At 40.4% G+C, this 27,586-nt stretch overlaps 1 protein-coding gene across 4 annotated transcripts in view; it reads right to left on the bottom strand.

Moving 5' to 3' along the window:
* LOC134542481 (protein kinase C, brain isozyme-like) overlaps positions 1–27,586 on the bottom strand; it is a 490,169-nt gene that overhangs the window by 46,700 nt on the left and 415,883 nt on the right. For 2 of the 4 annotated variants that reach the window (XM_063386801.1, XM_063386803.1), the window contains exon 4: positions 5,334–5,445. In XM_063386801.1, the coding sequence (XP_063242871.1) occupies positions 5,334–5,445 (112 nt within the window). Of the gene's footprint in view, positions 1–5,333; positions 5,446–6,954; positions 7,067–27,586 lie in introns of all 4 variants that reach the window. The other 2 variants (XM_063386800.1, XM_063386802.1) reach the window with 1 other exon arrangement.

The following is a 27,586-nucleotide window of genomic DNA, read 5'->3' as shown; positions in this document are numbered from 1 at the left end:
TATTTCAATGGTTATCAACAATGCACAAATTTTGATTACAATCTGGTTTCAGTATCTACCTTTATGGAAAATGCATAAAATACCACAGAAGAAAGCACAGTGGAGGGTGAATGGTGTCTGATTTTTCACTTCATGTGATGACTTCAAAAACAACATAGGAATCCAATACTTCTGTTATTCAGATACAGCAGCCTAATAGGCCTATATAATTCCGAGGGAAAAATAAAGAGCCTATAAGTTGAAGTAATTGAATATGTAAAGGCAAGGCAGGATCACTGCAGGGTGACATTTTTCATGTCTCTTACCCTATATGCTCAAGCATCTTGTTTTCCTGTAAGTTTTCAATTAATTTTTTATGACACCAAAAGAAATTTTAACCAGTAAGCCAAAAACTTAATTTTTAAGTGTATTTTTCAATTTGAAAACTAATTTAAATGAGTAAAAAAAAACTACCTAAATAATAAAGCTGTTGTGTGCTGAATAATGAATTTAATGCGTATTCTGTATAATGTATTTTTCGGTGGTACAACCACCACTTTCCCCCCTCCCCGGGATCATTGGGAGCCCTCGTCCTCGCGACGTGCCGTGTCCCGAGCGACGTCACGTGATCAATACGACAGCTGCCCCCTGCCCGCGCACGCACGCCCCTTCCGCCGACCGCCCACGCGCGCTCCTTTCGCCGGGCCCCGAAACCTTCCTCTCCATTCTTATATTTTAATATTTAAAAAAAAAAAAAAAAAAATGTACTCGCCAGTGATGCGTCACATCTAACCTCGGTAACGAGTACATTCGTGTGTTCTAATGTTGCAAATACACTGGAAATACGAAACCTGGACACGAAATTTAACGTAGAATATTTCAACATTATTCCGAGTGTGATAAATATACGCAAATTGTGTTTTTAACTACGTTTCTGAACGTGAATCACCCGTACGTAGTTTCCGAACCCGCAAATAGAATTCGCCACCGGAGCAGCTACGTCGACTATCGAATCATTCCATTTGCGCACCGAAATTTAAAATTACAAGTATGATGAAACGGCTCCGCTATAAGCGTGAAAATACCTGAAACAATACAAAACACCGGCTTTGTTTTTTTTTTTTTAAATACTGCCTGTCTTGTTGGAATTCGTTCAACAGTCAGTTAGTATTGTGAAGTTTCCCTTTGTCCTTGTGAACTTTGTTTCGCACCATCCGCCACAGATGGCAGCACCGTGGTTGTTACGCGTTTCCGTTCATTCTACTTTCGTCACATTCACGAAATAAGTCCCACCAAATGCTAACATGTTACTCAACTGAAAAAGAAGAAAAAAAAATTGAATTAATATTTGTATTCTTATTGAATGTTAAATTTACAAATTTTGTAACTTTCGACAAATTTGATGACGAAATGTAGACGTTACAAACTTACAAGCATACCTTACCCGGGACTCGAACAAATAATCTCTCGCGCCGAAGGGCATTCAACTGCGCAACGGAGGTCGACTTCGTAGCTACAATAAAATACTTTATGTTTGTTATCCCCGTTTAACAGTTAAGATTTTGCAAGCGCAAGCCGGGAGCCGCAGTGAGGGGCTTTAACACGGGTTTATAAACTGCCTAAGGAATGCACGACGCAATAACCAAAGAAGCAATTAACGAAAGAAAAAAAAATCACAGTCGTTAGTAAGCACGCGAGTCGTATGACGTCTACAACAAGGCAAATTACAAATTGAAATCGTATAACAGTTGATAAATAATTTCTTCCCGGGGATTCTTTTGTTCATTTATGTTTTATGATATGATTTAAGAGTTAATTAAATTACTCAATTTTTTTAAAATTTTATTTTCAAAAGTGAAAACGTCACGTTAATAATAAATCCAAATTCATGAGACCTTGGTGGGTGGCTTTCTATGCACATAACGTCTGCGTCTTTAAAAGTTTTTTGGAACACTTCACTTCCAATATGACCGTCAAAAACCGCAAGCCAAAACGAAGGAAAAGTTGGATGTTGAACAGTACCTGCGTTGCGTTACTGCGCCTTTTGAAATGTGGTTGCTGAACGTTTTTGCGTCTTGCGTTATTGCGTTTCTTGCGTAGTTTACAAACCTGGCCTTAAAATACTGGTGGAAAGGGGATGGGCTTCCCTGACCTTTCCTGAGATTTACGCCCATGGTCATAACTGTAAACGTGATCTGCGCGTATTGCATAACTTGTAAGGTTTCCAGTGGTTGTTATTTATTAGCAATATACTTGTTATGTTTGTCCTACTATCAGGGTAAACACCCACACCCCCTAGCCGTTTTCGTAGGCCCGGGGAAAAAAAAAAACATCGCCATTGTCAGAGCTCTTATTGAGCAGGAGAGCCTGAAAGTCTTGATTACCCACTGATTTTTAAGTCAAACGGTGAGGGTTACAGAATCGATTCAAAGATCGATTTAAATGTGTTGGGGCCACCGAAAGGTTCTCGCTGACGAGACGCGCTCCCCTGGGCTTGACCCGAACTGATGAGCGCCGAGTCGGTACCCGAGTGGCTGTGGAGATGCAGTCGCCTGAGCCCTTCTGCGCCCGAACACACGGGCCGCAGCACCAACCTTTCACCTCAGCCTTGCGTGGTTTATCGAAATTTACGTTCGAAACTTGGGAAACAAAAATACGGCGCGAAATAAAACGAGAAGGATGTCAAGACTTAACGCCCGCGGCAAGTTCGTGCTTGAGAGACCCGGAGGCCTAATACATTTGGCAAACTTGATCAAAATAGCGTGCGTGCGCCCATGCTTGATCTCTCCCCCCCCCCCCTCCCCCCCCAAAAAAAAACCAGCACAAAGGCAAACTCTCCTTGTCCCGACCCTTCATGCCCATTTACACTTGCCACGGCCCACGGCAGATGTCTGCAAATGTCACGGGTGAAGAGACCTACGCCTCCCCTCCCCCCCGGACGCGTGGCTCGGTCGACGGGGGGTCAGAGGTCAAGAGTGGCGTGGCGGCTCTGAGTTGTCGGGGAGGTCAGACATCCCGGTCCGCTGCGAGGGACTGGGAGTGCTAATTACCACCGGGGTAATTAAAAACCATTACAACCGGAGAGGAAGGCGAAAACAGGTAAGGGGAGCGCAAAACAAACTGGGGGTTTTCCTTTTCTTCTTTGTTTTTTTTTCCCCCTTCCTTTAGCGCGAAGCGAGACAAAGAGAGAAATCTGATACGAGGCCTTTTAAAAGGGATTATTATTTTGCCTAGAAGAGCGAGCGAGAAACTTAAAAGAGAACCGAGTGACTGAGCAAATATTGGGGGGCGCTATAAAATGTCTAAGCAATGAAATAAATAATAAGTACAGACAAATTCACTAGCGGCAGCAAAGAAAAGGAGTCAAGGGACCCGCCAACCTGGGCACACACGGTGTGCAGAGCTTCAGAAAAGAGCATGTGATATAAAAACTGCTCAATATATCAGAGTGGTGTATGACAACGAAAAACATTTAAGTATAAGCTGGGGGCAGATGAGTAGTTCTGTTAAAGGATTTTGTTTTAAAACTGCATTTTAAGGAGAGTGAAGATGGCTTACAAGCTTTTTTTTTCCTAAAACAATTTACGCGTGTAACATTCGGTACAGATTCTTAAAAGCACTCAAAGGACTTGTGTCACACTTTAATCTTCATTTCCCCGCCATCTAATATCATGTTAACCACTCTACTCACATAGTTGCCTCACATGCACGACGAGAAGATTGCGCGCCAGTATAGAGCCTTGCGCCTAGAGGCGATACCGCACTAGAAACACCAGCGAGCTTCGGACTTATCATCCAACCTTACGGATATAAATACACCCCCAGACCAGCACGGGCTGTTTGCTTAAACATTATAGCGTCTTTTTTTTGACGTGACAACGTCTGATAAATCGATGAACGCCGGCTGCACGCACGAAAAAGGATGACTCATTGTCCCGTTACGCACATTGTCCCGTTACGCTGTGTTCCGTTACGCTCATTGTACGCTTGCGCCGCATCTATCTCTCTTCCACTCGATTGGAACAACCATCGATTTGACTTTTTCGAGGCACATTAAATTTGAAACACTCCCATTCGTTTCCTACTTTTCCTATCATCGTCCTATCCTTAACAGAATAACACAGATTGGAAGAAGTTAAATAGCAAACATGTATAAAAGTTATAGTTAAAATAATCTCTTCGTTAAAGTAATAAACATATTTGAATTAATGAGTGCAAATAAAAGTAAATTTATCAATTAAATAGTAGATTTCATTTCATTCCTTCTTTGTATCCATACAAAATAGTGATAATTCAATAAAAATGATTCAATTTTATTCATAAAAGAATGCAATCATTTCATCAATGTTTTGTTATGATGTTGTCACGTTAAACTATCTTCCGTAAACCGACTTTACAGACAACCAATATATATATTTTTTTAATTATAGAAATGTTTGTGTTGTGAGGGAGACAATTACCATTGGACACTAGAGGACCCGTGCTGCATGCCTCAAACAGTCCAAGATAACCCGACATTAACGTCCTTAGATGCGAGATCAATCCCAAAACAACTTCGAGGAACAGCAGGGTTTGATGAGCATCCCCCCCCCCCTCCTGCTCACAAGAGGAAGCTCTCGCGAGGAGGCGAGAGATGCGCGGCTAACCGCGTGGTCGGCGAGTCGCGAAGGCGGAACAGACGGAGGAATCAGTCGCAGTTGGATTGCCCGTTCGCTCGGCGGACAGCGGAGAGAGGCGGCAGGCAGGAAATTTTACGAGAGTCGACGCGCTATCAGAGGCGATTGGCACTGTTTCAAGCTCGCGAAAAAACAAAAACATAACATACTTATCACCGCTGCATACGCTGAATGTTCTATGAAATATAACCGATTCTGTAAAGTAAAACTTACGACTATGTGTAACGGCAAGCGTATTCCTGCTGAACGATAGATAGTGACAAGTCCCTACAGAAATATTTTTAAAAAAATTTTAATTGTTCTTTGCCTTCATTAAAGTTTCCTGGAATATCTTGCTCTAAAAGAGGGAGTGCAATCATTGTGATATTCTAAAACAAAAACTACGCGAACAGGCTACATGGTGCATCGACACTAATGACTATGCACGAATGTTTCGGTCCGTGTTGGCGGCTGTGGTGGCGGGAAAATTACACAAGACAATGAATCATATGAAGTACGTAACTACGTTATGATATTGGTTTGCCTTGTGGTGTTGTGTGCCGTGTCTAGGGTCTGGGGCATCATCGGACACGGAACTGGTGTACACGACGTGTATTGTATGCTTGTGGCGCGTGGCAACATGTGGATCACTGTGTTGTGTTGGAGGAGGATAACGTAAAGATTGTCCAACACTCTAACCTGAGCACCTGAGACCCTGGTGAGTGATTCCGTGGAGCATGGAGCCACAATGGTCGCAGAAGGTCGGCGTGAGGTACGTGACCACCTCGAACTTGTGCTTCGACACCTCCGCCTTATTACGGTAGGAGATCAAGAACAAACACACCAAACAATACAACAAGAGGAATAGAATGTAAAAGTCACGCACAAAAAAATCAAAGGCAGGAAAAAAAAACAGATAACTGCCAGGAGAGGACAAACCACTTCCTTTACCTGGCCTGTTGAGTTCTCCAAAGTAAAAGCAATTAAACTTGTCTACACCGGTCAACCTAAACCAGAAGTTTAACTACTTGCTCTTGCGCTCTCAACAACACTATTCATTCTTAGAATTTGTTGAAGGTTTTTTTTTATTTATAACTAATGTATAGGAAAAGGAAGAAAAATAAAGCAAAGTTGATTTTATATGTAACAACGTTCATTTGAAATTACGTACTGAACAATTCAAAAAAACATGTTCGAAAGCCGCATACTAAGGTTCTTATAGAATAAAAAATAATAATGGAATATATTTGGTCAAATAGGGCTGTAGGAAACAAAAACCTTAAAACACCTAAAACAAGCTTCAGCTTTACGTTTGTCTAAAACTCCAGAAAACCTAAGAAAAACTTATTACTGAAATCGCCTACATTCAACACTTTCATAACGAGCAATTAAACGGAAAATATTAGTTGAAAAAAAAGGCCATAGAATTAAATAACTGCGTTACTAAAAAAAACTGTAAAAGGCTTTTTAGTGATAAGACGGATCGCAAGCAGCTGCAGCTACTTTAAGCAAAATTTCGGCCACTACTTATAAATACTATAAAAAAACCAAGTCTACAATTTAATAATACTATTTAAAAAAAATATTAATGGACCACGATGCAGGCGATATGTAAAATATAACGAGTATCTGCGAAGCTGAACAGAATTTTGGGACGCACGAAAAAAAAAAAACTCGTGTGGAAAATGAATAGTGATTAGAGAGTGCCATCGACAAATGAACCAGCAGTCCACCTGCATGGCGGGTCCTCGTGCTCTCTACGTATGCCGAGTAGCGACTAGCGGCCCAATCAGCGAGGCGAGCTACGATCTACGAGGAGCTACTTGCTAGGCCAGGTCAAGAGAACCTTCCCCCTCTCCCGGGGCGAGCAGAGGCTGCCATCGCGCGCAGAGTCCGCCGAGATGGTGCTACACAACAAGGCTCCAAAACAAAACAGACACGTTCACAAAACAAGTATGTACACAACGAGAGAGAGAGAGAGACAAAGAGACAAGCTGGCAGAGAGGAAATATTAAAAAAAAAAAAAAAAAAATACACACTCACAAACGTAATTCGTATGTACAGAGGTTTAGTACGTACATAAAAAAAAAGACATATACAGTTAGTGTGTTACCATTCGGCGTCAGAGAAAAAAAAGACACGCAAGCAAGCGATAGATAGGAAAAAAAACAGCCACGCACTCACAGGCCGACAAACCTCTTGCACCAGAATAATAATAATAAAAAAGAAACATAGTTTGGTCGCGACCTATGATGTCGGCCAATCGCAGGGCCGACCGCGCGCGGGGTCCTCGCGAGGGGGCGGCTTCCCCCCGCTTTACCTTCGCACTTCATGCCCTGGTGGATGACGCCGTACAGCAGCGAGCCGCAGTGGTCGCAGAACGCGGGGCTGCTGTAGGTGTGCAGCTTGAAGCGGTGCCGCGTCCTCGAGTCCTGCGCACAGTGCGACATGGAGGGGGGCGACCGTGCCCCGACATCCCTGGAACAACCGTCTAAGGCATCGCACTTCCGACGGAGCAGCCACCAGCTTGTAGGCTTCCATACTGTCTTCTTTTTTTATAAATGTTGAAATAACAGATATTCGTACATTTTTACATTTACATGGAAACTGTATCCCACAGTAATGGGTTCGGTTTCTTGTCCGGGCATTTATGGCTTGCATGGCTTGCGTTCTCCCATCACCTACAATAGTTGAAGTTATTTGTAAACCTTTCCCTGAAGAGCTTTCCAGTATTACCTAACTACAAAAATAGTAAGCATGATACAACTAAATAAAGTAAAATAGTTGAATATTGAAGTCGATTATCTTTTTCCGTGGTTCCAACAAATTATGCTTGGATGAAAAATTAATTATATATTACTCAGTATTATATGGAAAAAACGTATTTCATGTGAGCACAAATAATCATAGCCATGTGTTTTGCAAAGTTAAAATATAGTTCTTGGCAACTGGTTTCCAAAGGAATCTTTTGTAAAAGTACAGAAATTTTATTTTTCTGTGTATAGTCTGTGTATATTCAGCGATTCAATTCTCTTGTTCAGATAAAGAGTCATGAGTTGAACATAACAAAGTAAACCAAATTATATTTTAAAAACCTAAAAATTACGCTTTCTATGTTGTATGAATAAAAAAGTATAAAAAAATCTTTAAATTTAAGTAATTTTTTTTAACAGCGACGGAATGAACTACGTATAACGTAATTTTTTTAATAAGCTTAAAATAAGAATCAAGTAATAAACCAAAAATTAATTTTAATAAATAAAGCGTGAAGGTGCTTTACATCAGTTGACATAAATTTTCTATCACTAATATATATTAGTAAGGATAGTCATTATGAAAATGAAAGAAGAGAGCAACGCAAGCTTGATATCATATGTCTTAAATTTTCTATCACTAATGGCTATTTTGTAGGACTGAGTCACTATGAGTTTCGTTACATCACACACTATCTTGCAAGTTTCGTAGAGCAGTAACGGATATTATTATTTTTTAGTGAAGTATAATCCTCTGAACTTTCTCAGTTTCATAGCAAAATAATTCTAATGCACTCAGTTACACGTTGTGTTATTTTAAGTTATATGAAGGTCACACTGCACATTTCTTGGAGAAGAAACGGATGTTAATTTATATTTGACAGTTATTAAAGTTAAAACTTCACGGAGCAGCAACTAATTTTGCCTTAGAGAGAGGGGGGTTGAGGGGGGGAAGGGGAGTAGTACCCCAAGAAAATGCACCGTCTCATGGAAACATCCATCAAATTTCCCACTTGCAAAAACAAAATAACCTGGTTTGACACCACCGAGGATAAAAAAAAACGGATCGCATACGTGGTACCGCTCGACCATCGTGCCATCATAACTCAGAAGAGAGTACTAAACGGTAAAATCGGCCATTTTTCCGAAAATGCGAAAAAAATCACGGCTCCACAAAATGGCTAAAAATACTCTCGACCAACAAAAGATCCAAACCACAACGGCTGTTTGAAAAGTATTTGTATGTGTATGTATGTATGTATGTATGCATATAAATATATATATATGTATAGAAGGATTTTTTTCGGCGCCCTATGAAAGCGGGCTTCAGCAAGGACTCGTAACGATAATCCCCTTCCCCTTGTTCGAGGCCCTCAACCCCCCCCCCCCCCCATCACCCCCGGGTCACCCTACGAAACCGCACGACGACAAACGCCCCGCGAGGGAATACGCGCAGTTATTGGTAATCAATGGCGGCTTTTGCTCGGCGCCGCAATGTGTCGGCTCGCGTGTGGGCGAGAGAGGAAGAAGGGGGGGGGGGAGAGATAGAGAGAGAGAGAGAGAGAGAGAGAGAGAGAGAGAGAGAGAGAGAGAGAGAGAGAGGCGGACGGAGAGGATAACACAGTCCACTCGCGGTTATTTGAATCTCCAACCAACTGCGCATTGATCCACCGCCACCATCCTCCCGTGGTGCTGGACGAACATTCAATGTTACGAATGAACGGATATGGCAGGGCTTCGCTTCTAGTCGACGTGAGGGGAGATGATACGAAAGTGTCGCACTGACGGAATGAAGAAAACGGGAGAAACCCCCTCCCCCATTCCCCTTCCCTCGGCTGGCACGTTTGCCACTTGCGAAAAAAATAAATCTCACACTCGGCCGATAATCAGAATCGCCTTGGTCTTCAGGCTGGAAACATAAATACTTTACCACTAGGTAGCATATTTCACAAAAGTACAATATTGTAACTAACAGATGTAATTTTACAAGTTTGTTGAATTATACAGTTACAAGTGTTTCACAAAAGTACTAGGTACATATCGCACAAGTTTACAAGTTATTTACTTGTAGGTTACGCAAAAACATTTACGAATGTAGCTAAACGTGTAGCTGACACTACTTGTCTAACTGCAATCGTCTACCTACTTTTTGTAGGTTACAATTACACGTTGATTTAATAATTTTCCTATAATTTTTTTAAATATTTTTTCTCTTACTGAGTTCAAACGAAAAATGCGATGAATTGAAAACCCTTAAATTCATGCCGCCTCAACTAAACAGCTACAACTGTAAACAATAAATTAGTTCAATAATGTTCTATTGTTAAATCTTGCTTTTTAAAAGTATGCCAACTTCAACACTTGTCAAACACACCCATAACTTTTATTTTATTTTATTTTTACTTTTGAGTGACAATTTTAGTCGATCCAAGTGAAATGTCTGTTCGTAACAACTTGTGATTACATGTGCCTATTTTTTTTCTTTACGATTGTCACAAGACTTCGTGAAATGAGCCCCAGGCTGCCCTGAAACCATCCGTGCGTTTCTTCGTCTAGCGAGATTGGACCGTCGTCGCTCTGACACTAGCAGGAAGACATCGAGACAATGGTTACCATTCAGCCGAGGTCCGTGAGAACACCGCGTGGATCAAGACAGAGCTGACGCTTGGAACGTCGCACAAGCGACAGCCAATCAACAGTTTTACCATCCTTCTGGCATCAAGCGTATGACTGGTCTGTGGAGCCTGGTGGTCAAACACACTCCTCAATGTGATATGGCGTATAACCATAAAACATGTTTTTATGTGTAACATCTTAGCTCTCAAGATAAGCCATTTGGTGGGAGTTATTTCGTGAATGTGACGGACGTCACGGAACGGACATGTGTAACAACCACGGTGCTGGCATCTGTGGAGGATGGCGCGGACCAAAGTTCAAAACGACAAAGGTAAACTTCTGTTTGATCAATTTTAAAGAGATGGTCAGGGTTTTAATGAAATTCCGTGTCGAATATCAGGTCCAAAGCCAGGATTTAGTATATTTTTTCAAGTATTTTTCACTTTCATCGGAGCCGTTTTTCATTCTATAGTTTAAAATTTCGGTCTGCTAATCAAATGATTCAATAGTCTACGCATATGCTTAGGCAGCGAGTTCTAGCGGCGGGTGCGGAAACTACGTGTGATTCGTGTCCAGAAATGTAGTTGAAAACATAAGTTTCTTATATTTATCAAGCTCAGCACTATTTAAAAGAATTCTGCGTTAAATTTCATGTCTGAGTTTCGTATTAATAAGTGTATTCGCAAACATAGGAAGTTGCTCGTTACACATCACTGGCGAGTAATGAAAGACTGGCTTACGTGTTTTTTTTTTAAATTATTGACATAATCATTTATTGGGTAGAAAATATATAATTCTGTTTTAAAATGTGAAATTTTACCCATGACATTAAGTTAAACCACTGTTCATTTCACGAGTGAACGAGGGGGTGTATGGGTTTTCCCGTGAAAAAAGAAGAGTGCCAGAGAACGAATAAGCGCAGGAATTGAGTGTGCCTTTTTTTTTCGCTATTGTGGCTGACTCAACTGCAAACATGGCGAGGCAGGCAAAGATCTAACCCAGCCGCATAGCACGCATGAGTCAAACACACTAATAGCACAGAACAAATCTTCCTTCGTGGAACAGCAACAAACTTAAATATCCCACTTACGGTTAAAATAATTATGTACAACACGGAAGTGTTGGCAGACATTTCTCCGAGTACAAAACTTAATAGTAGGCCAAATTAATTATGGTTTTCCTGTGATCACGTCTATTAATCAATCAGTTAAATATTGGGTTTTTTAAGCACAAGTTAAATTTAACTAATTTTTTTTTTTTCAATATTTAAGAATTTGATAAATTCCTGATGCTCATTTTTCCTGTATTCACTATTGAAGTGATTAAATTGCAAAATAGAACACACTCATTTGTTGAAGGCCGTAAGCATGATAGGTATTGATATACTGTACCAAACATATTTAAAAGAGTTTTTTTATACTATAATAAATCTGATTTTTTTCCCGTGAAGTGACATGTAAGCTAAATTAATATATTTCATATGTAAAACTTCATGCAAACCAAACCCTAACAAACGCAACATATTTTTTTTTACACGTAGCTAATTGTTAACGATAAAGACGTCAGCGAATAATATAATGCACTTAAAATCACTCATACAATTTATTTGCAACATTTTTTTTTTCTATTAAAGAAACATAATTCCTAATTGAATTGCTAAGTTATTAGCAATGAATTTTGCAAGGAATGAAATTTGAAAGGTTGCAATATAAAGCAGAAAATTTATGTCGTTGGTTTAAGAACTTCCACGTGTCTAAATGGAAGGACTGCCATTACTCCACAAGTACCCAACACGCTCAGCTCGGAGGCAAATATATATATATTTTTTTCCTTTTTCTCAGTGTGCACGGCTGCTTGATGAAGATATTCAGGCTGTCCGCCCCGCGCCAGAGATCGCAGTAACTTCAAAACAAAATCAGGGAACGTTGATAAAGCACACAGACTTTACGACCGCGGCTGTGATATTGGGCGTGGTCGCCCCGTCGTCCGCAAGCCGTTACATCGCCGGCCGGCGCTGTTCTTGGCACCGGATCCCGGCCGTCAAGCAAAACAAGGGAAGAAGCTAAAACCAGTTAACGTCACATTTACGCCTCCATTTATAAGTTCACAAGTCATTCTTCGAAAAGAGATGTCAAAAGAATTTGTTGCGAATCGAAATTATGTAATGCTGTATTTTCTTTCGAGAATTGTTATAGCTACTCAGCTGCAAACATGGCTATTTAACATACTTTTTTTTATCTAACCGTAGAAAACATCAGTTTTGAATATTATGTATATAATTACAAATGCGATAAAAATAACGTCAAAATCTGTGGCTTGCATGTGAATATTTTCTAAAAATAATAAGTTTGAAAAGCAAAGTAATATTTTTAATGACGTCCTTTATCCAGTCTACGTTATAAGGATAATCAGCGTCGGTTAGGCCTATGTTAGAGTTTGCTTAATTAGGCACATGGTTTTTTTTTTGCGTCTTCGTCCCCTTCTGTGGCTCGTCGCATTACCCGATTTCATTTTTTTTAAATACATATAAGTAGTATGTAAATGTATTTCCGAGATCAGGCCTCAGGCGGTGGAGCCGAGAGCCGGCTCCGCCATCTTGGATTGTGACGTCACGGCGGCAAAACTTCCTCAAAATTCCTCAAAAATGACTCAAAATGACTCAAAATTTCCCGTTTTCGAGGGAAAAATTCCCGTTTCGAGGAAAAATTAGGATTTCAAAAAACCACAAACGTCTTTTGCCTTAGAAAGAACACCAATTCCTAAAATAGGCTTAAGCATCCTTAACTCAAGCCTCAGTTAAGCCATTTCTAGGAATAAGGATACCATGACCTTTGACCTTGACCCCGGCGGCCATCTTGTATCCGCCATCTTGGATCCGCCATTTTGGATGACGTCATTTCGTTTTCTAGAAAATTCCGGCATTGTGTTATCCGCCATTTTGAATTATGACGTCACGGCGGCCATCTTGGATGAGCGTAACGGGACGTAACGTAACGGGACATAACGTAACGGGACAAGCAGATCACTGCAGCCATCTTGGATCCGCCATCTGTAAATCGAGCGCCCCACTCATGATGAAATGTTCGTCTCTGTAGCCATATTGATTTTTTTCTGTTCCGCTGCAGGCCGCCATCTTGGATACCGTCGACTTTGTTTCTGTTGTTTGTTCCTAGATAGCGCCAGCGTCGCTCTTGATTTTTTTCTGTTCCACTGGAGGCCGCCATCTTGGATACCGTCGATTTTGTTTCTGTTGTTTGTTCCTAGATAGCGCCAGCATCGCTCTTGATTTTTTTTGTTCCGCCGCAGGCCGCCATCTTGGATACCGTCGACTTTGTTTCTGTCGTTTGTTCCTAGAGAGCGCCAGCGTCGCTCTGTCTCATCACATAAGGTCGATGTTTTATTATCTACCATAGTTATTAAGAACCTTATCGACATTTTAAATTTTATTTTTTATGAAAAATATATTGGAAACGCTGTGATTCGAACCATCGCAGCTCTGATCTCTAGGTTGGAAAACATATGCCTTTAACCGCTCAGCCATCGAGACATTTACCAGACCGAAGATTAAATAAGGTATATATAAAAATAACATGCATGTTTGGACTTGTAATTTTTTTTAATTTAAAGTAATAATAGCACCACCTGTTCGAGACAGACCCACCATCTTGTCATTTGGCCGCCATCTTGAAAATCCGTAATTTTTATGCTAGAGATGCGGGAAAAAGTTCAAAATTTATTAAATAAATTGACAATAAACATAATGTTTGATTATATCGATGTACGTCCTTGGTTCGATTCCCGGCGAGAGTAAACGGTCGATCCTTCCTCCATGAAAGCTACCTAGACTGATCTACCACCAGCAGTACCAAGGTATATATCATCAACAGGTATGACATCATGTCCGCCATCTTGTCTATATCCGCTGGAGACCACCATCTTGTTTTTCATCTGCTAGAGTGTGCCGATCCCATGTAGTATAATTATCTGGTCACCATACTTTTGTCCTCAACTGTTGACATTGAACATTGACCTTGAAATTTGACCTTGACCTTGAAAATTGACCCTAACCTTGAAATTTGACCCTAACCTTGAAATTTGACCTTGACCTTAGCCTTTGGCCTTGACCTTGAAATTTGACCTTGACCTTGAAATTTGACCTTGACCTTGAAATTTGACCTTGTCCTTGACCTTGAAATTAGACCTTCACCTTGAAATTTGACCTTGACCTTTAAATTTGACTTTGACCTTGAAATTTTACTTTGTCCTTGTCGACCATCATGGACCCGACATTTAATGTTCAGTACATGCTACCAGGAGCGACCAACTGCTGGAGTACGTCATCTTGTGTGTGTACTCATATTATAGAGTACATTTACATCTGGTTAATTTTATTTTAACCTGCTACAGTGCAGTAATCATTTATTACCGAGGTGCCCCCCGCCATCTTGAAATTCGGACGCCATCTTGAAATCATGTAATAATGTAGCTAGAAAAGCGGGAAAAAATCCAAAATTCATCAAAAAAATCACTCATTAACTTACAAATCGAATCGATGGATCCCTGTCCACGGTTCGATTCTTGACCAGAGACAGTTGTAACTAATTATTAAATAAATGTTAGGTTCTGTTTTCCATTACCTTTCGCGGAGTTTATTAATCATTCACTCTACGAAAATCAACTCAAGTCAATATACCGGACCAACGAATTAAATCAGTGCCGATTAGCCTATTATGAAAGTCTAATTTTTCAATAATCTGAATAACATATAAGCCGTTCATGTACAAAGCCACACATATAGATCAATTGCCTTCAGTCCATGAGACCGAGTCATGTCATTATCAGACGTATAGGCTAGTCATTTCAGGACCACATGACCTTCGTAATCCATCGGGACATTTTTATACATTCTAAAGGACCAAGTAACCATGTAAAATATTTTAGTAACACCAAGAGGTGATAAACTAGTAAATATTCAATCACTACATTTTGTACTACGCGCAATCAACAAAAAAGGAAGCACCAACAACGAAAAGACAGCACCACCAACGAAAAGGCAGCACATTTGGAAGCACCGACAACGAAAAGGCAGCACATTTGGAAGCACCGTCATCGAAAAGGCAGCACATTTGGAAGCACCGACAACGTAAAGGAAGCACATTTGGAAGCACCGACAACGAAACGGCAGCACATTTGGAAGCACCGACAATGAAAAGGCAGCACATTTGGAAGCACCGACAACGAAAAGGCAGCACATTTGGAAGCACCGACAACAAAAAGGCAGCACATTTGGAAGCACCGACAACGAAAAGGCAGCACATTTGGAAGCACCGACAACAAAAAGGCAGCACATTTGGAAGCACCGACAACGAAAAGGCAGCACATTTAGAAGCACCGACAACGAAAAGGCAGCACATTTGGAAGCACCGACTACGAAAAGGCAGCACATTTGGAAGCACCGTCATCGAAAAGGCAGCACATTTGGAAACACCGACAACGAAAAGGCAGCACATTTGGAAGCACCGACAACGAAAAGGCAGCACATTTGGAAGCACCGACTACGAAAAGGCAGCACATTTGGAAGCACCGACAACGAAAAGGCAGCACATTTGGAAGCACCGTCATCGAAAAGGCAGCACATTTGGAAGCACCGACAACGAAAAGGCAGCACATTTGGAAGCACCGACAACGAAAAGGCAGCACATTTGGAAGCACCGACAACGAAAAGGCAGCACATTTGGACGCACCGACAACGAAAAGGCAGCACATTTGGAAGCACCGTCATCGAAAAGGCAGCACATTTGGAAGCACCGACAACGAAAAGGCAGCACATTTGGAAGCACCGACAACGTAAAGGCAGCACATTTGGAAGCACCGACAACGAAAAGGCAGCACATTTGGAAGCACCGACAACGAAAAGGCAGCACATTTGGAAGCACCGACAACGAAAAGGCAGCACATTTGGAAGCACCGACAACAAAAAGGCAGCACATTTGGAAGCACCGACAACGAAAAGGCAGCACATTTGGAAGCACCGACAACGAAAAGGCAGCACATTTGGAAGCACCGACTACGAAAAGGCAGCACATTTGGAAGCACCGACTACGAAAAGGCAGCACATTTGGAAGCACCGACAACGAAAAGGCAGCACATTTGGAAGCACCGACAACGAAAAGGCAGCACATTTGGAAGCACCGACAACGAAAAGGCAGCACATTTGGAAGCACCGACTACGAAAAGGCAGCACATTTGGAAGCACCGACTACGAAAAGGCAGCACATTTGGAAGCACCGCCAACGAAAAGGCAGCACATTTTGGATGCATCATCGAATAAGGAAGCACATTTGGAATGCATGTAGTTCTGCTTTTCAACAACAGATATCGCCACATGTTGCTTGCAGGTAAATAATATTTAGTTATTTTATGCGGGATGCGGGATGCTCACTAACGATCGCAAAAGAAGGATGGCTTCGTTAGACTCCAAGGAAAAGGAAGTTCGTCTTTCATGTTGGTGCTCCACAGATGTCTCATGGCGTAATATTAATTTGACTGAGTAATGATATTTGTTAATTCCACCTGATAAAAATATTGCAAGTTTTGATTTAGTAGCAGAAATTATCGAATTAAATCAAAGTCAAATTTAAAGGTCAAGGTCAAATTTCAAGGTGAAGGTCTAATTTCAAGGTCAAGGACAAGGTCAAATTTCAAGGTCAAGGTCAAATTTCAAGGTCAAGGTCAAATTTCAAGGTCAAGGCCAAAGGCTAAGGTCAAGGTCAAATTTCAAGGTTAGGGTCAAATTTCAAGGTTAGGGTCAATTTTCAAGGTCAAGGTCAAATTTCAAGGTCAATGTTCAATGTCAACAGTTGAGGACAAAAGTATGGTGACCAGATAATTATACTACATGGGATCGGCACACTCTAGCAGATGAAAAACAAGATGGTGGTCTCCAGCGGATATAGACAAGATGGCGGACATGATGTCATACCTGTTGATGATATATACCTTGGTACTGCTGGTGGTAGATCAGTCTAGGTAGCTTTCATGGAGGAAGGATCGACCGTTTACTCTCGCCGGGAATCGAACCAAGGACGTACATCGATATAATCAAACATTATGTTTATTGTCAATTTATTTAATAAATTTTGAACTTTTTCCCGCATCTCTAGCATAAAAATTACGGATTTTCAAGATGGCGGCCAAATGACAAGATGGTGGGTCTGTCTCGAACAGGTGGTGCTATTATTACTTTAAATTAAAAAAAATTACAAGTCCAAACATGCATGTTATTTTTATATATACCTTATTTAATCTTCGGTCTGGTAAATGTCTCGATGGCTGAGCGGTTAAAGGCATATGTTTTCCAACCTAGAGATCAGAGCTGCGATGGTTCGAATCACAGCGTTTCCAATATATTTTTCATAAAAAATAAAATTTAAAATGTCGATAAGGTTCTTAATAACTATGGTAGATAATAAAACATCGACCTTATGTGATGAGACAGAGCGACGCTGGCGCTCTCTAGGAACAAACGACAGAAACAAAGTCGACGGTATCCAAGATGGCGGCCTGCGGCGGAACAAAAAAAATCAAGAGCGATGCTGGCGCTATCTAGGAACAAACAACAGAAACAAAATCGACGGTATCCAAGATGGCGGCCTCCAGTGGAACAGAAAAAAATCAAGAGCGACGCTGGCGCTATCTAGGAACAAACAACAGAAACAAAGTCGACGGTATCCAAGATGGCGGCCTGCAGCGGAACAGAAAAAAATCAATATGGCTACAGAGACGAACATTTCATCATGAGTGGGGCGCTCGATTTACAGATGGCGGATCCAAGATGGCTGCAGTGATCTGCTTGTCCCGTTACGTTATGTCCCGTTACGTTACGTCCCGTTACGCTCATCCAAGATGGCCGCCGTGACGTCATAATTCAAAATGGCGGATAACACAATGCCGGAATTTTCTAGAAAACGAAATGACGTCATCCAAAATGGCGGATCCAAGATGGCGGATACAAGATGGCCGCCGGGGTCAAGGTCAAAGGTCATGGTATCCTTATTCCTAGAAATGGCTTAACTGAGGCTTGAGTTAAGGATGCTTAAGCCTATTTTAGGAATTGGTGTTCTTTCTAAGGCAAAAGACATTTGTGGTTTTTTGAAATCCTAATTTTTCCTCGAAACGGGAATTTTTCCCTCGAAAACGGGAAATTTTGAGTCATTTTGAGTCATTTTTGAGGAATTTTGAGGAAGTTTTGCCGCCGTGACGTCACAATCCAAGATGGCGGAGCCGGCTCTCGGCTCCACCGCCTGAGGCCTGATCTCGGAAATACATTTACATACTACTCATATATACCTTTAAACTATGTCATTCGATCGAAGTAAGGTCTGTATATGGGAAATGTCTAATGACCCCATTAGAAACACACTTAGCAAATAAATTATTACAAAATTAAAGGGTAATATTTATGAAGTATATTGACCTCTTGCAAGATACACGTGCAAATGTGATATTTTGATGTAACAACGTAACAATATCCGAGTCGGTCACGTCAGCCTCACAGGTGGGGACCTGAAACATTCGCAGGTTCATTTAACGACAAGCTGAATTCCGAATACTTTTTTATTTTTAGCGCCGTCATCAATTGGTCCACAGTTTCTCCGGCACGCCCCAAAGTAGTCCAAACCAATAATAAACCAACAGCAACTGTACTGTCCAACCACATTTAAGTTATACAAGTATTTTGGACATCAGCCGAGGAGCTAGTGGTGATTAAGACTCGGCAGAGCACAGCAACATCAAGTCTAGCTTGAACCCGAGAATTGTCCGGGTCTCCATTCATAAGTAATATCACAGTACCCATATGGTGAAATAAAACCAGAATTTCTGCACCGCGGGCAACGAGGTGGACTGCGCGGTGCGTCGGTGTATTTTTTATCCCTTAAACTTCGATCCCTCCCCCCCCCCCCCCAAATAAGTTTTCATTTCTTCAGGGCGGACGACAGATAAGGACCTCAGACTGAACCCCACACTGAGATCCACCCTGTCTCTCCCAACACTCAATTTATTCGTGCATCAGTAAGAATAAGGACAGCTAGAGACCGGAATAATTTGCAGCTTCAGTGACCTGTAGAATGGACTCCACAGTACTATATATACTTGAGCCCTCCTCATTGGCTGCTGACTCAAGAGTTGTATAGACTGAGTAGCCTGCTATTTGACACTTCTTTGGCTGAGGGTCTTTTTCTGGCTGAAATTTTTACAGATATCAAGAGCCAATAGAAAAGCATATCAAAGGTATAAGGGTTTCTAATCTACCCTAACGAAAAATGAATCCGCGAATTTTTCCAGTCTCTAAGGGTAGCCCAAGAAAAAACGTCGTATCGATGTTTAATGTAATTCTTAAACTTAGGATATTTAATGCACACTCTAAACCTGAATATGAAATAAGTAACATTGAAGTAAATGAAAATTCTCCTAAAAGTTGTTACTGATTGGTAAACCAGTGACTTCTCTACGAGTCGGTGTTTAAAAGTTGTGAAATTCACTGACAGATTAGTGAAAATCACTAATAAATCAGCTAACTGGTTCATTGAAATGAACAGTAGCAAGCCAAAGACTAAAGATGAGCAGTTTTTGACATAGTCAATATATGATGATTAGGGCCATGCAGATTTCGCGAAAAGATTTCAAGACTAGCTGAAAGTTAAAAGACTGTGTTTCGTTATTGGGCGAGTTTCTTCCAGATACATATCGATTGTAACAACACCAATCACAGTAATTCAGTGCGGAAGAAAACGCGTCCTGAGTGGCTAAGGTCGAACAAGGCAACGACTTCTCTCGCAAACGACCGCCAATCACAAGGAAGAAACCACAGGGGCGGGTAAACCTTGTTGCATCCTAATAGGCGTTCAGATCTTATCGCGAAAAATGCCTGCCCCTAATTATGATATTTTACTGAATTCGGAGCAGTTACAACAATTTTAAATTTAGCGTGCAAATATAACAGAGAGAACTCGAAACAAAGTTCGCTTTGTTGTGAAAAGACGGTAATTACAAGGGGCATTTGTTTTTCGCGAAAATATTTCCAGACTAGCTGAGACAAAACACTGTAGCATCGTCTGTATTTCGTGATTTGATTCGTCGAGTTTCTTTCAGGTGCTTGTGTACTGTCAGCGCAACCAATGTTACCCCATCCAGTGCGGAAGCAAACGCGTCCTGAATGGCCCGGCCAAATAGGGCAGTGTCTTCCCGTGCAGACGGCCATCAATAGCGACTGGAAAAATTCGCGGTTTGAATGACCTCTAGGATGGACTCCACGATCCTCTATGTACGCGGGAATATTACACCAGCTCATTGGCTACTGACTCGTGACACCTGCTAACTGGGATGCTTATGATTCGATACTTCTTACGGATCATTCATTGGCTCACAGTCCTTCAGGCAAACTGTGTTCCAATCACTGAAGCGGCAATAAGTTACACGTACTTGGATTCTAGCCTATTGCGAAATGAACCCGCGAATTTTTCCTGTCTCTAGCCATCAATCACAAGGAAGCAACGGCTGGCTCGGGCATTACCACATTGCAGTTCAATGGGCATTCAAATTTTTATTCGCAAAAAATACGCGCCTTTAGTAATTACTACGAAACAGAGAGCTCGGAAAAGACCGGAAAAGCGGCATGAGGTAGCAGCATAAAGAGTGGACGGAGCCTCGAAGACTTCCCCGACTTCCCTTCTTGCGCCGTTAGATCGATGCCAGGCGGCGCTGGAAAGATCCTGCGCATCTCGGCAGCCACTCCTCATTCGATTAACAAGATCTTAATGAATTTGGCAACTGTTACGCGGCAGTTTCTATGGAATTACGAGATACTCCCACTTTTATTGGACTTATAATTTGTTCCGCAGCTTGACGCGCCGTTGGACAGTGCAGATAGGGACACGAAAGAAAAGCATTTGCTAAGAAATGTCTGGCGCTTAACTTAACTAACTTAATGATTCGTGGCCTAGCAGAGTATCCATTAAAAACCCTCAACCAGAATTCCCTGACTTCAACAGGTCTTTTATAATTCTTCAATGAACAAAACGCGTAATATTTCTAAAGAAAACTATATATACGTGTGTATATATATATATATGCGATAGTTCTTAACACTGCCAAACGGATTCTTCAATTACGTTAAAAAAGTATTCAAACAGTAACAAAAAAGCATGGAATCTATGCACAACGTGATGTTTCTTATAATTATATCGCAATCCAAGGCACCATCACAGATGGACGTAATCTTAAAATAAGTTTAAAAACTTTTTTTTAATAATACTTGGTGCACCAGCACAACGAACAGAAACTGAACACAAACACAACAAAATAATAACCTTTTTCAACCCATTTTACTTAATCCTCTGACCTAACTTTGATTTCCCCCTGATTTACCCATATATACTAATAATAAAAGTTTTCGAGGTAGAAAGTCTGTAAATGGGATGAAATTGTGAAGAAAAAAACTATTGGAAATCGCTATTTAGGTTATTGAGAACTCAAAAATAACTTCAAAACCAGACTATGGATATATAATAACACAATTTCACCCCAAAGCGGGTGAAAAGTGGTATATACCTTTTTAAGATGATTAATTATATCTCTGAAACTAATCAAGCATAAGAAAATATATTGGGTAGCAATAATAAACATACAAAAAATAATAACCAAAATTATACTTTTTTGGCGAAATTCAACCCCTAAAGGGTTTTAAAAAGGCTTATTTTTTTTAAATAAATAATTATAACTCCGAATCTAATCAAGCTTAATTTAAAATATTAGATACCAATAATAAACATACGAAAACTACCAACCACAGTTTTACCATTTTGTGAAATTACAAAACCTAAAAAAAGGGGAGGGGGTGGTGGTAAAAGGTAAAGGTGTGTTTTTAAAACGAAAAATGAACACTTCCGATTCAATTATAACTATAAGTAAAATACGAAGAAACAAAACTTGAATCTAGAGTTACGTACCTATTCCATGGTATTTTCATTTATTGAACTGCGTCTTTTAAGGGGCTAAAAAAGGTAAGCTTTGTTTTATCATAAAAAGAGTATATCTCCATAGCAAATAATGCAGTATGTAAGAAACTGTGCATGAATAACTCAAACATTTAATTACGTTGAGTTATTCTACCAATTTTTTGATATTCGACACCATGGGCAGTGAAACGTTAATTTTTTTACAGTAATAAATCATATATCCAAGCAAATTAAGATGGAGGTACGAATATGAGCATGAATAACGTACATTAGTATGACTTAAAATATATTTTTTTTTTTACCATTTTTCTATATTCGACCGCAAAAGGGGGTGAAAACGCGATCGATTTTTTTATTATTATAAAAGTCGTACCTCTGAAGCTAATCAAGTGCGATGTACGTTATGCCGCTTTATAAAAATGTAAAATCTAACAACTCTTTTTTTACTAGATATCACATATCAGCAATACCCTGAAAGTGCGCGAGCGAAGCCGCGGGTTATTGGCAAGTATATTAATAATTTCATAATAATTACAGGTTTTTTCTGTTTTCCCTGTAATTTAACATTCTGTCTAACATGAGTGACTCGTATTACAAGTTTTTAGATTGAAAATGTGTATTTTAAAAAAAAAGGATTTTTCCTGGGCTGCAACCTCAATTCCTCACAGGCTAATGCAGATCGCGTTTCTCTTTCCACAAACGTAAGTTGAATTCTTTACGGAATGCGCATTCGTGCACTATGTGAAACGGAGATTGGACTATGTTATTCAGCAAATAAGAACAAGTATGACTTTTAGGATCACTCCTCTAACTCGTTGCGTCCGCAGTAGTCGGTCGGTAAGAGCACTCGCCTGATTAGACTTATGTAAGCGAGAATTCTGCATTATGAAGCGTGCGTAAGCCCTTTTTCTGAAGGTAACTACGTCATTTTCTTCGCTTCGGACTACACTCAACTATCATTTACGTATCCAAAGCACTACTATGTGCTAATTGTCCGTATCCACTGTCAGAGGCTTCAAACATGTTTGAATGAGTTGCATATTGCAGGACCGCAGTGCTTCTCCCTGTTTATTACTGTCTCGGGGTCACCCGGAGCGTGTCATGAGAACTACCGTGGGCCAAAAATCAAAGAAAGCAGATATATAGGGGCAGGCATTTTTCGCGAATAAATTTCAACGCATATTAGGCTGCAACAAGGTATACCCGCACCAGCGGTTTCTTCCTTGTGATTGGCGGTTGTCTGCGAGAGAAGTCGTTGCCATATTTGACCGAGCCACTAAGGACGCGTTTGCTTCCGCAATGAATTTCTGTGATTGGTGTTTTAACCAATCACTAAACACAGACGATGCTACCGTGTTTTAACTTATAACTAGGTACCGGAAAACTTCGCGGGTTCAATGACCTCCAGGATGAACTCCATAGTTCTACGTACTCTCGGTCAAATGCCACCCACTCATTGGCTGCTGCCTTAGTGAGACGTCCCAACGTAGCAGCCTGTGATTCGATAAAACTTTGGTTGGGTGTTTCTCATTGGACTAGATTCATCCAGGTGAGTTGTGAGCCAATAGTAGAGGCAGCACTGAGGTATAACTGTTTGTATTTTAGCCTATTGCGAAATGAAGTCGCGAATTTTTCCGGTCTCTACTTATAACTAGTCTCGGAATATTTTCGCGAAATATGCATGGCCCTACAGATATATAATAGGTAGAGACCGGAAAAATTCGCGGGTTCAATGACCTCCAGGATAGACTCCAATATCCTCTACACACTCGGGAAAATGCCAACTGTTCATTGGCTGCTGACTTGAGAGTCGTCTCGACTGGGTGGCCTGTGATTCGACAATTCTATGAGTGAGGGTCTCTAATTGGCCCTCAGTCCTCCAGATTAACAGTGAACCAATGACAGAAGCAGTACTAAGGTATAATTATTTGAATTTTAGCATGACACGAAATGAACCCGCGAATTTTTCAGGTCTCTAATAATAGGCGTGATAAAAAAATACTGTGAATGAATTTGTATAGCAGCAACTGCTGATACTACATCTATTTGAAGTAATAAGCCCGTCAACCTGATCAGAGTCAAGTTTGAACACGCGGTGACCTGTCAGTCGGCTTCCAGGTCCGGAAAAGTGAGGTCATGTTTACCGTGTACGTCGCGCATCATGTATAGACACCCGGAAAGTTCGCGGATTCGTTTGGCCTCAGGATAGAATTCAAAGTCATATGTGTGCTCCACCCATGTTTGCTTTCCGATTGGTAGGGCCATGCATATTTCGCGAAAAGATTCCGAGTCTAGTTATAAGTAGAGACCTGAAAAATTCGCGGGTTCATTACGTGTCATGCTAAAATTAAAATAATTATACCTTAGTGCTGCTTCTGCCATTGGTCCACTGTTAATCTGGACGACTGAGGGCCAATTAGAAACCCTCACTCGTAGAAGTGTCGAATCACAGGCCACCCAGTCGTGACGACTCACAAGTCAGCAGCCAATAAACAGTTGGCATTTGCCCGAGTGTGTAAAGGATATTGGAGTCTATCCTAAAGGTCATTGAACCCGCGAATTTTTCCGGTCTCTAGTTATAAGTAGAGTCCCGGAAATTTCGCGGATTCCTCTGGCCTCAGGATAGAATTCAAAGTTATAGGTGTGCTCGACCCATGTTTACTTTCCCATTGGTTGATGTCTTAGCAAGAACATTTTCATCCTTGTTATTTGGCACTACCTGATTCGCTTACTTCTCTCCTAGCTGGAAATCGTTGGCTCACGGTCGTAGAGGAGCGTGTCCAGATAACTGCGGTCCAATCATGAACACAGTGCGACAGTGTGGAGGTTTGCATTCTAGCTTGCCACTAAATGAATGCGCGAAAATTCCGTCTCTCTAGTTATAAGTTAAAACACGGTAGCATCGTCTGTGTTTCGTGATTGGGTGAATTTCTATTAGGTACATGTCGATTGTTACAACACCAATCACAGCAATTCATTGCGGAAGTAAACGCGTCCTGAGTGGCTCGGTCAAACAAGGCTTCGACTTCTCTCGCAGACGATCACCAATCGCAAGGAAGAAACCGCTGCTGCGGGTATACATTGTTGCAATCTAATGGGCGTTCAGATTTATTCGCGAAAAATGCCTGCCCCTACCGATTGGTTGATTTCTTAGCGAGAACATTTTTATCTTTGTCAATTGGCACTACCTGATACGCTTGCTTCTCTCCTAGCTGGGCATCGTTGTCTCACGGTCATAGAGGTACGTGTCCGAATAACTGCGGTCCAATCATGAATGGTTGAAATTTCAATTTCTCTAATCATGGATTTCGAACAACGCGTCACCATTTAAGTTTTGTTGGCGAAAAGGAAAAAAAAAAAAAGGTTGTGCTAAAAGGAAAACGTTTTGAAACCTTTCCAGACATGGAGAAAACCACGACAGAGCAGCGAATTCCCTTCCGAAAAACCTTCCAGAAATGCTGCCAATCATGGAATCAACATTGGGATAAGTGCGCACTGCTAGTCAAGGAGAATATTTTGAAGGAGATTAGGTCAAATTTGATGTAATAATAGATATTAATTTGTTCGTAATAAAATATTTCACCGTAATTTTTTTTTTCATAACACCTCGAATGTGCTCCCCGATTACGGTGGGCTCGAACCTGGAATTTTCACAGTCGGGAAACATGGGGACGTTTTCGTGAGAAGGCAGGTTTTCCTTGAGGCAACCTCTCTCCCCTCTCCTCTCTTCCCCCTCCTCACTCCCCCGGACCCTCTCCCCCTCCCTTCTTCACCCGTCCTTTAATACCGCCAATACTTCATTCTCATCTCTTCAGCTTTCATCGTCTCTAATGACCTCGACGATGACGTGACATTAAGATGGTCGAAGATATAAATTGAAATTATATTAAAAATACGGACAGTCAGAGCCGAAGAGCTAGGCCTTTTTATTTTTATTTTCTTTCGGAACTAATTGGTCGTTAATGATATTCGTGGCATGAAAAGCTTCTTTTTTTTTTTAATGAAGTCGTGTTACCAATTAACACACCTTTTAAGAAGGATTCGTAATAATTTGTGTAAATGTTTGAGAGCGTTTTTCCTCTGTCTACAAAAGCTACAGACCAAGAAACCATGAAAGAATTTTTTTTTAAATACAAACTTATTTTTGAAATTTTATTCACAGTCATTTATATTTAATTGTGAAATAATTTGCAACTATTCACGATGGCTATTCATATATACATGTATTTTGTAGAAAGTCTCGTCAGTTTTTCAACGTGAAATGCTTTTTTAATGACGTCTGCAATGCGAGTAATCACAAAAGTTCATTCCTCAATTAATTCGTTAAAGTTGTCAGGTTCTTGTTTTCGATGCGAAGAAATTTTAAGCTTCAATTAAGCTCAAAGTTAATAAGTTTGAATCATTTTTATGGTGTATTATCAAAATAAAGAAATTGGTGAAACATTTTACGTGAAATATTTACAAAAATTTGCTAATATGAAGCCTATGAACTTAAATAAACACGTAATTGTGAGATATGGAAGCTTCAGCTTAAAAGATATGTCACATGAATGGTCATTTAAAAATTAAATAAAAAGAAAATCGCGTGGGTTTTAAGCTACAGTAAAAATTATATATATATATATATATATATATATTCTATTGGAACTACTTTTCCGTTTTTTTTATTATAAAATGTTTTTTTTATGAGTGACATCAACTAAGTTACAGCAAACGGAATCATTGATATGCAGCAAACACCATAGAAGACAAAATTTATATATATATATATATATATATATATATATATAGAGAGAGAGAGAGAGAGAGAGAGAGAGAGAGAGCCTTCACTCAGAAATGGGAAATTCCAGTCGTCAAAGCTCATTATCCCGATTCACTTGAAAGTCAAAGAAAAGAAAATATTCTAGAAGCCAATGATTTAACAATTTACCTGACACCAATTAATTTAAGAGTCCAGAAACATATTGACTTTAAAACCTGGTAAGTTCAAATAACGTAATACATTTATTTATCATTATTTATCACACTCTGAGTCTGTTTGGTCGCACTGCAACGTTCTTGAAGCGCCATCAGGTCAGGAAAACCCAGAACCCCCGTCTCAGCAATCCTTTCGTAAATGTCGAATACGCGCCCTCGTGTAACTTCGGGATTTTTCGAACTTTACATGTCATTAACCGCTTTAAAGTTCGCCTGTGCAGTAACACGGGCGTCGCAATGCGTGAGACCCGCAAACAGCTTGTCTCAATGACAGGGACCTTAAACTCAGCATTACCTCCTCAATTCATCACACTTCATGGTAAAAGTAATTTAAATTAGCATAAAGCATTTTGCAAGAACCTTAAAATAAAATTAAAATAACAAAGAAAATTGATGAGGTCTCCAAGATATTAATAATGTGACTAACAGCAAAATAATTATTTTCATGAAAATAGTCACTTAAAAAGTATTTTAAGAAGAAAAATAATATACGGAGCGAGGTAACGCAGTAGTAAGAATTTGGACTCGCATTCCATAGGACACGGATTCGAATCCTAATCTGGCCATCCTGATTTTGATTTTTAAATTG

The sequence above is a fragment of the Bacillus rossius genome (assembly GCF_032445375.1).
Source record: "Bacillus rossius redtenbacheri isolate Brsri chromosome 4 unlocalized genomic scaffold, Brsri_v3 Brsri_v3_scf4_2, whole genome shotgun sequence".
Taxonomy (NCBI): Eukaryota; Metazoa; Arthropoda; class Insecta; order Phasmatodea; family Bacillidae; genus Bacillus; species Bacillus rossius.
The sequence above is the reverse complement of the archived record's forward strand: the minus strand, read 5'-3'. Positions and strand labels throughout refer to the sequence as shown.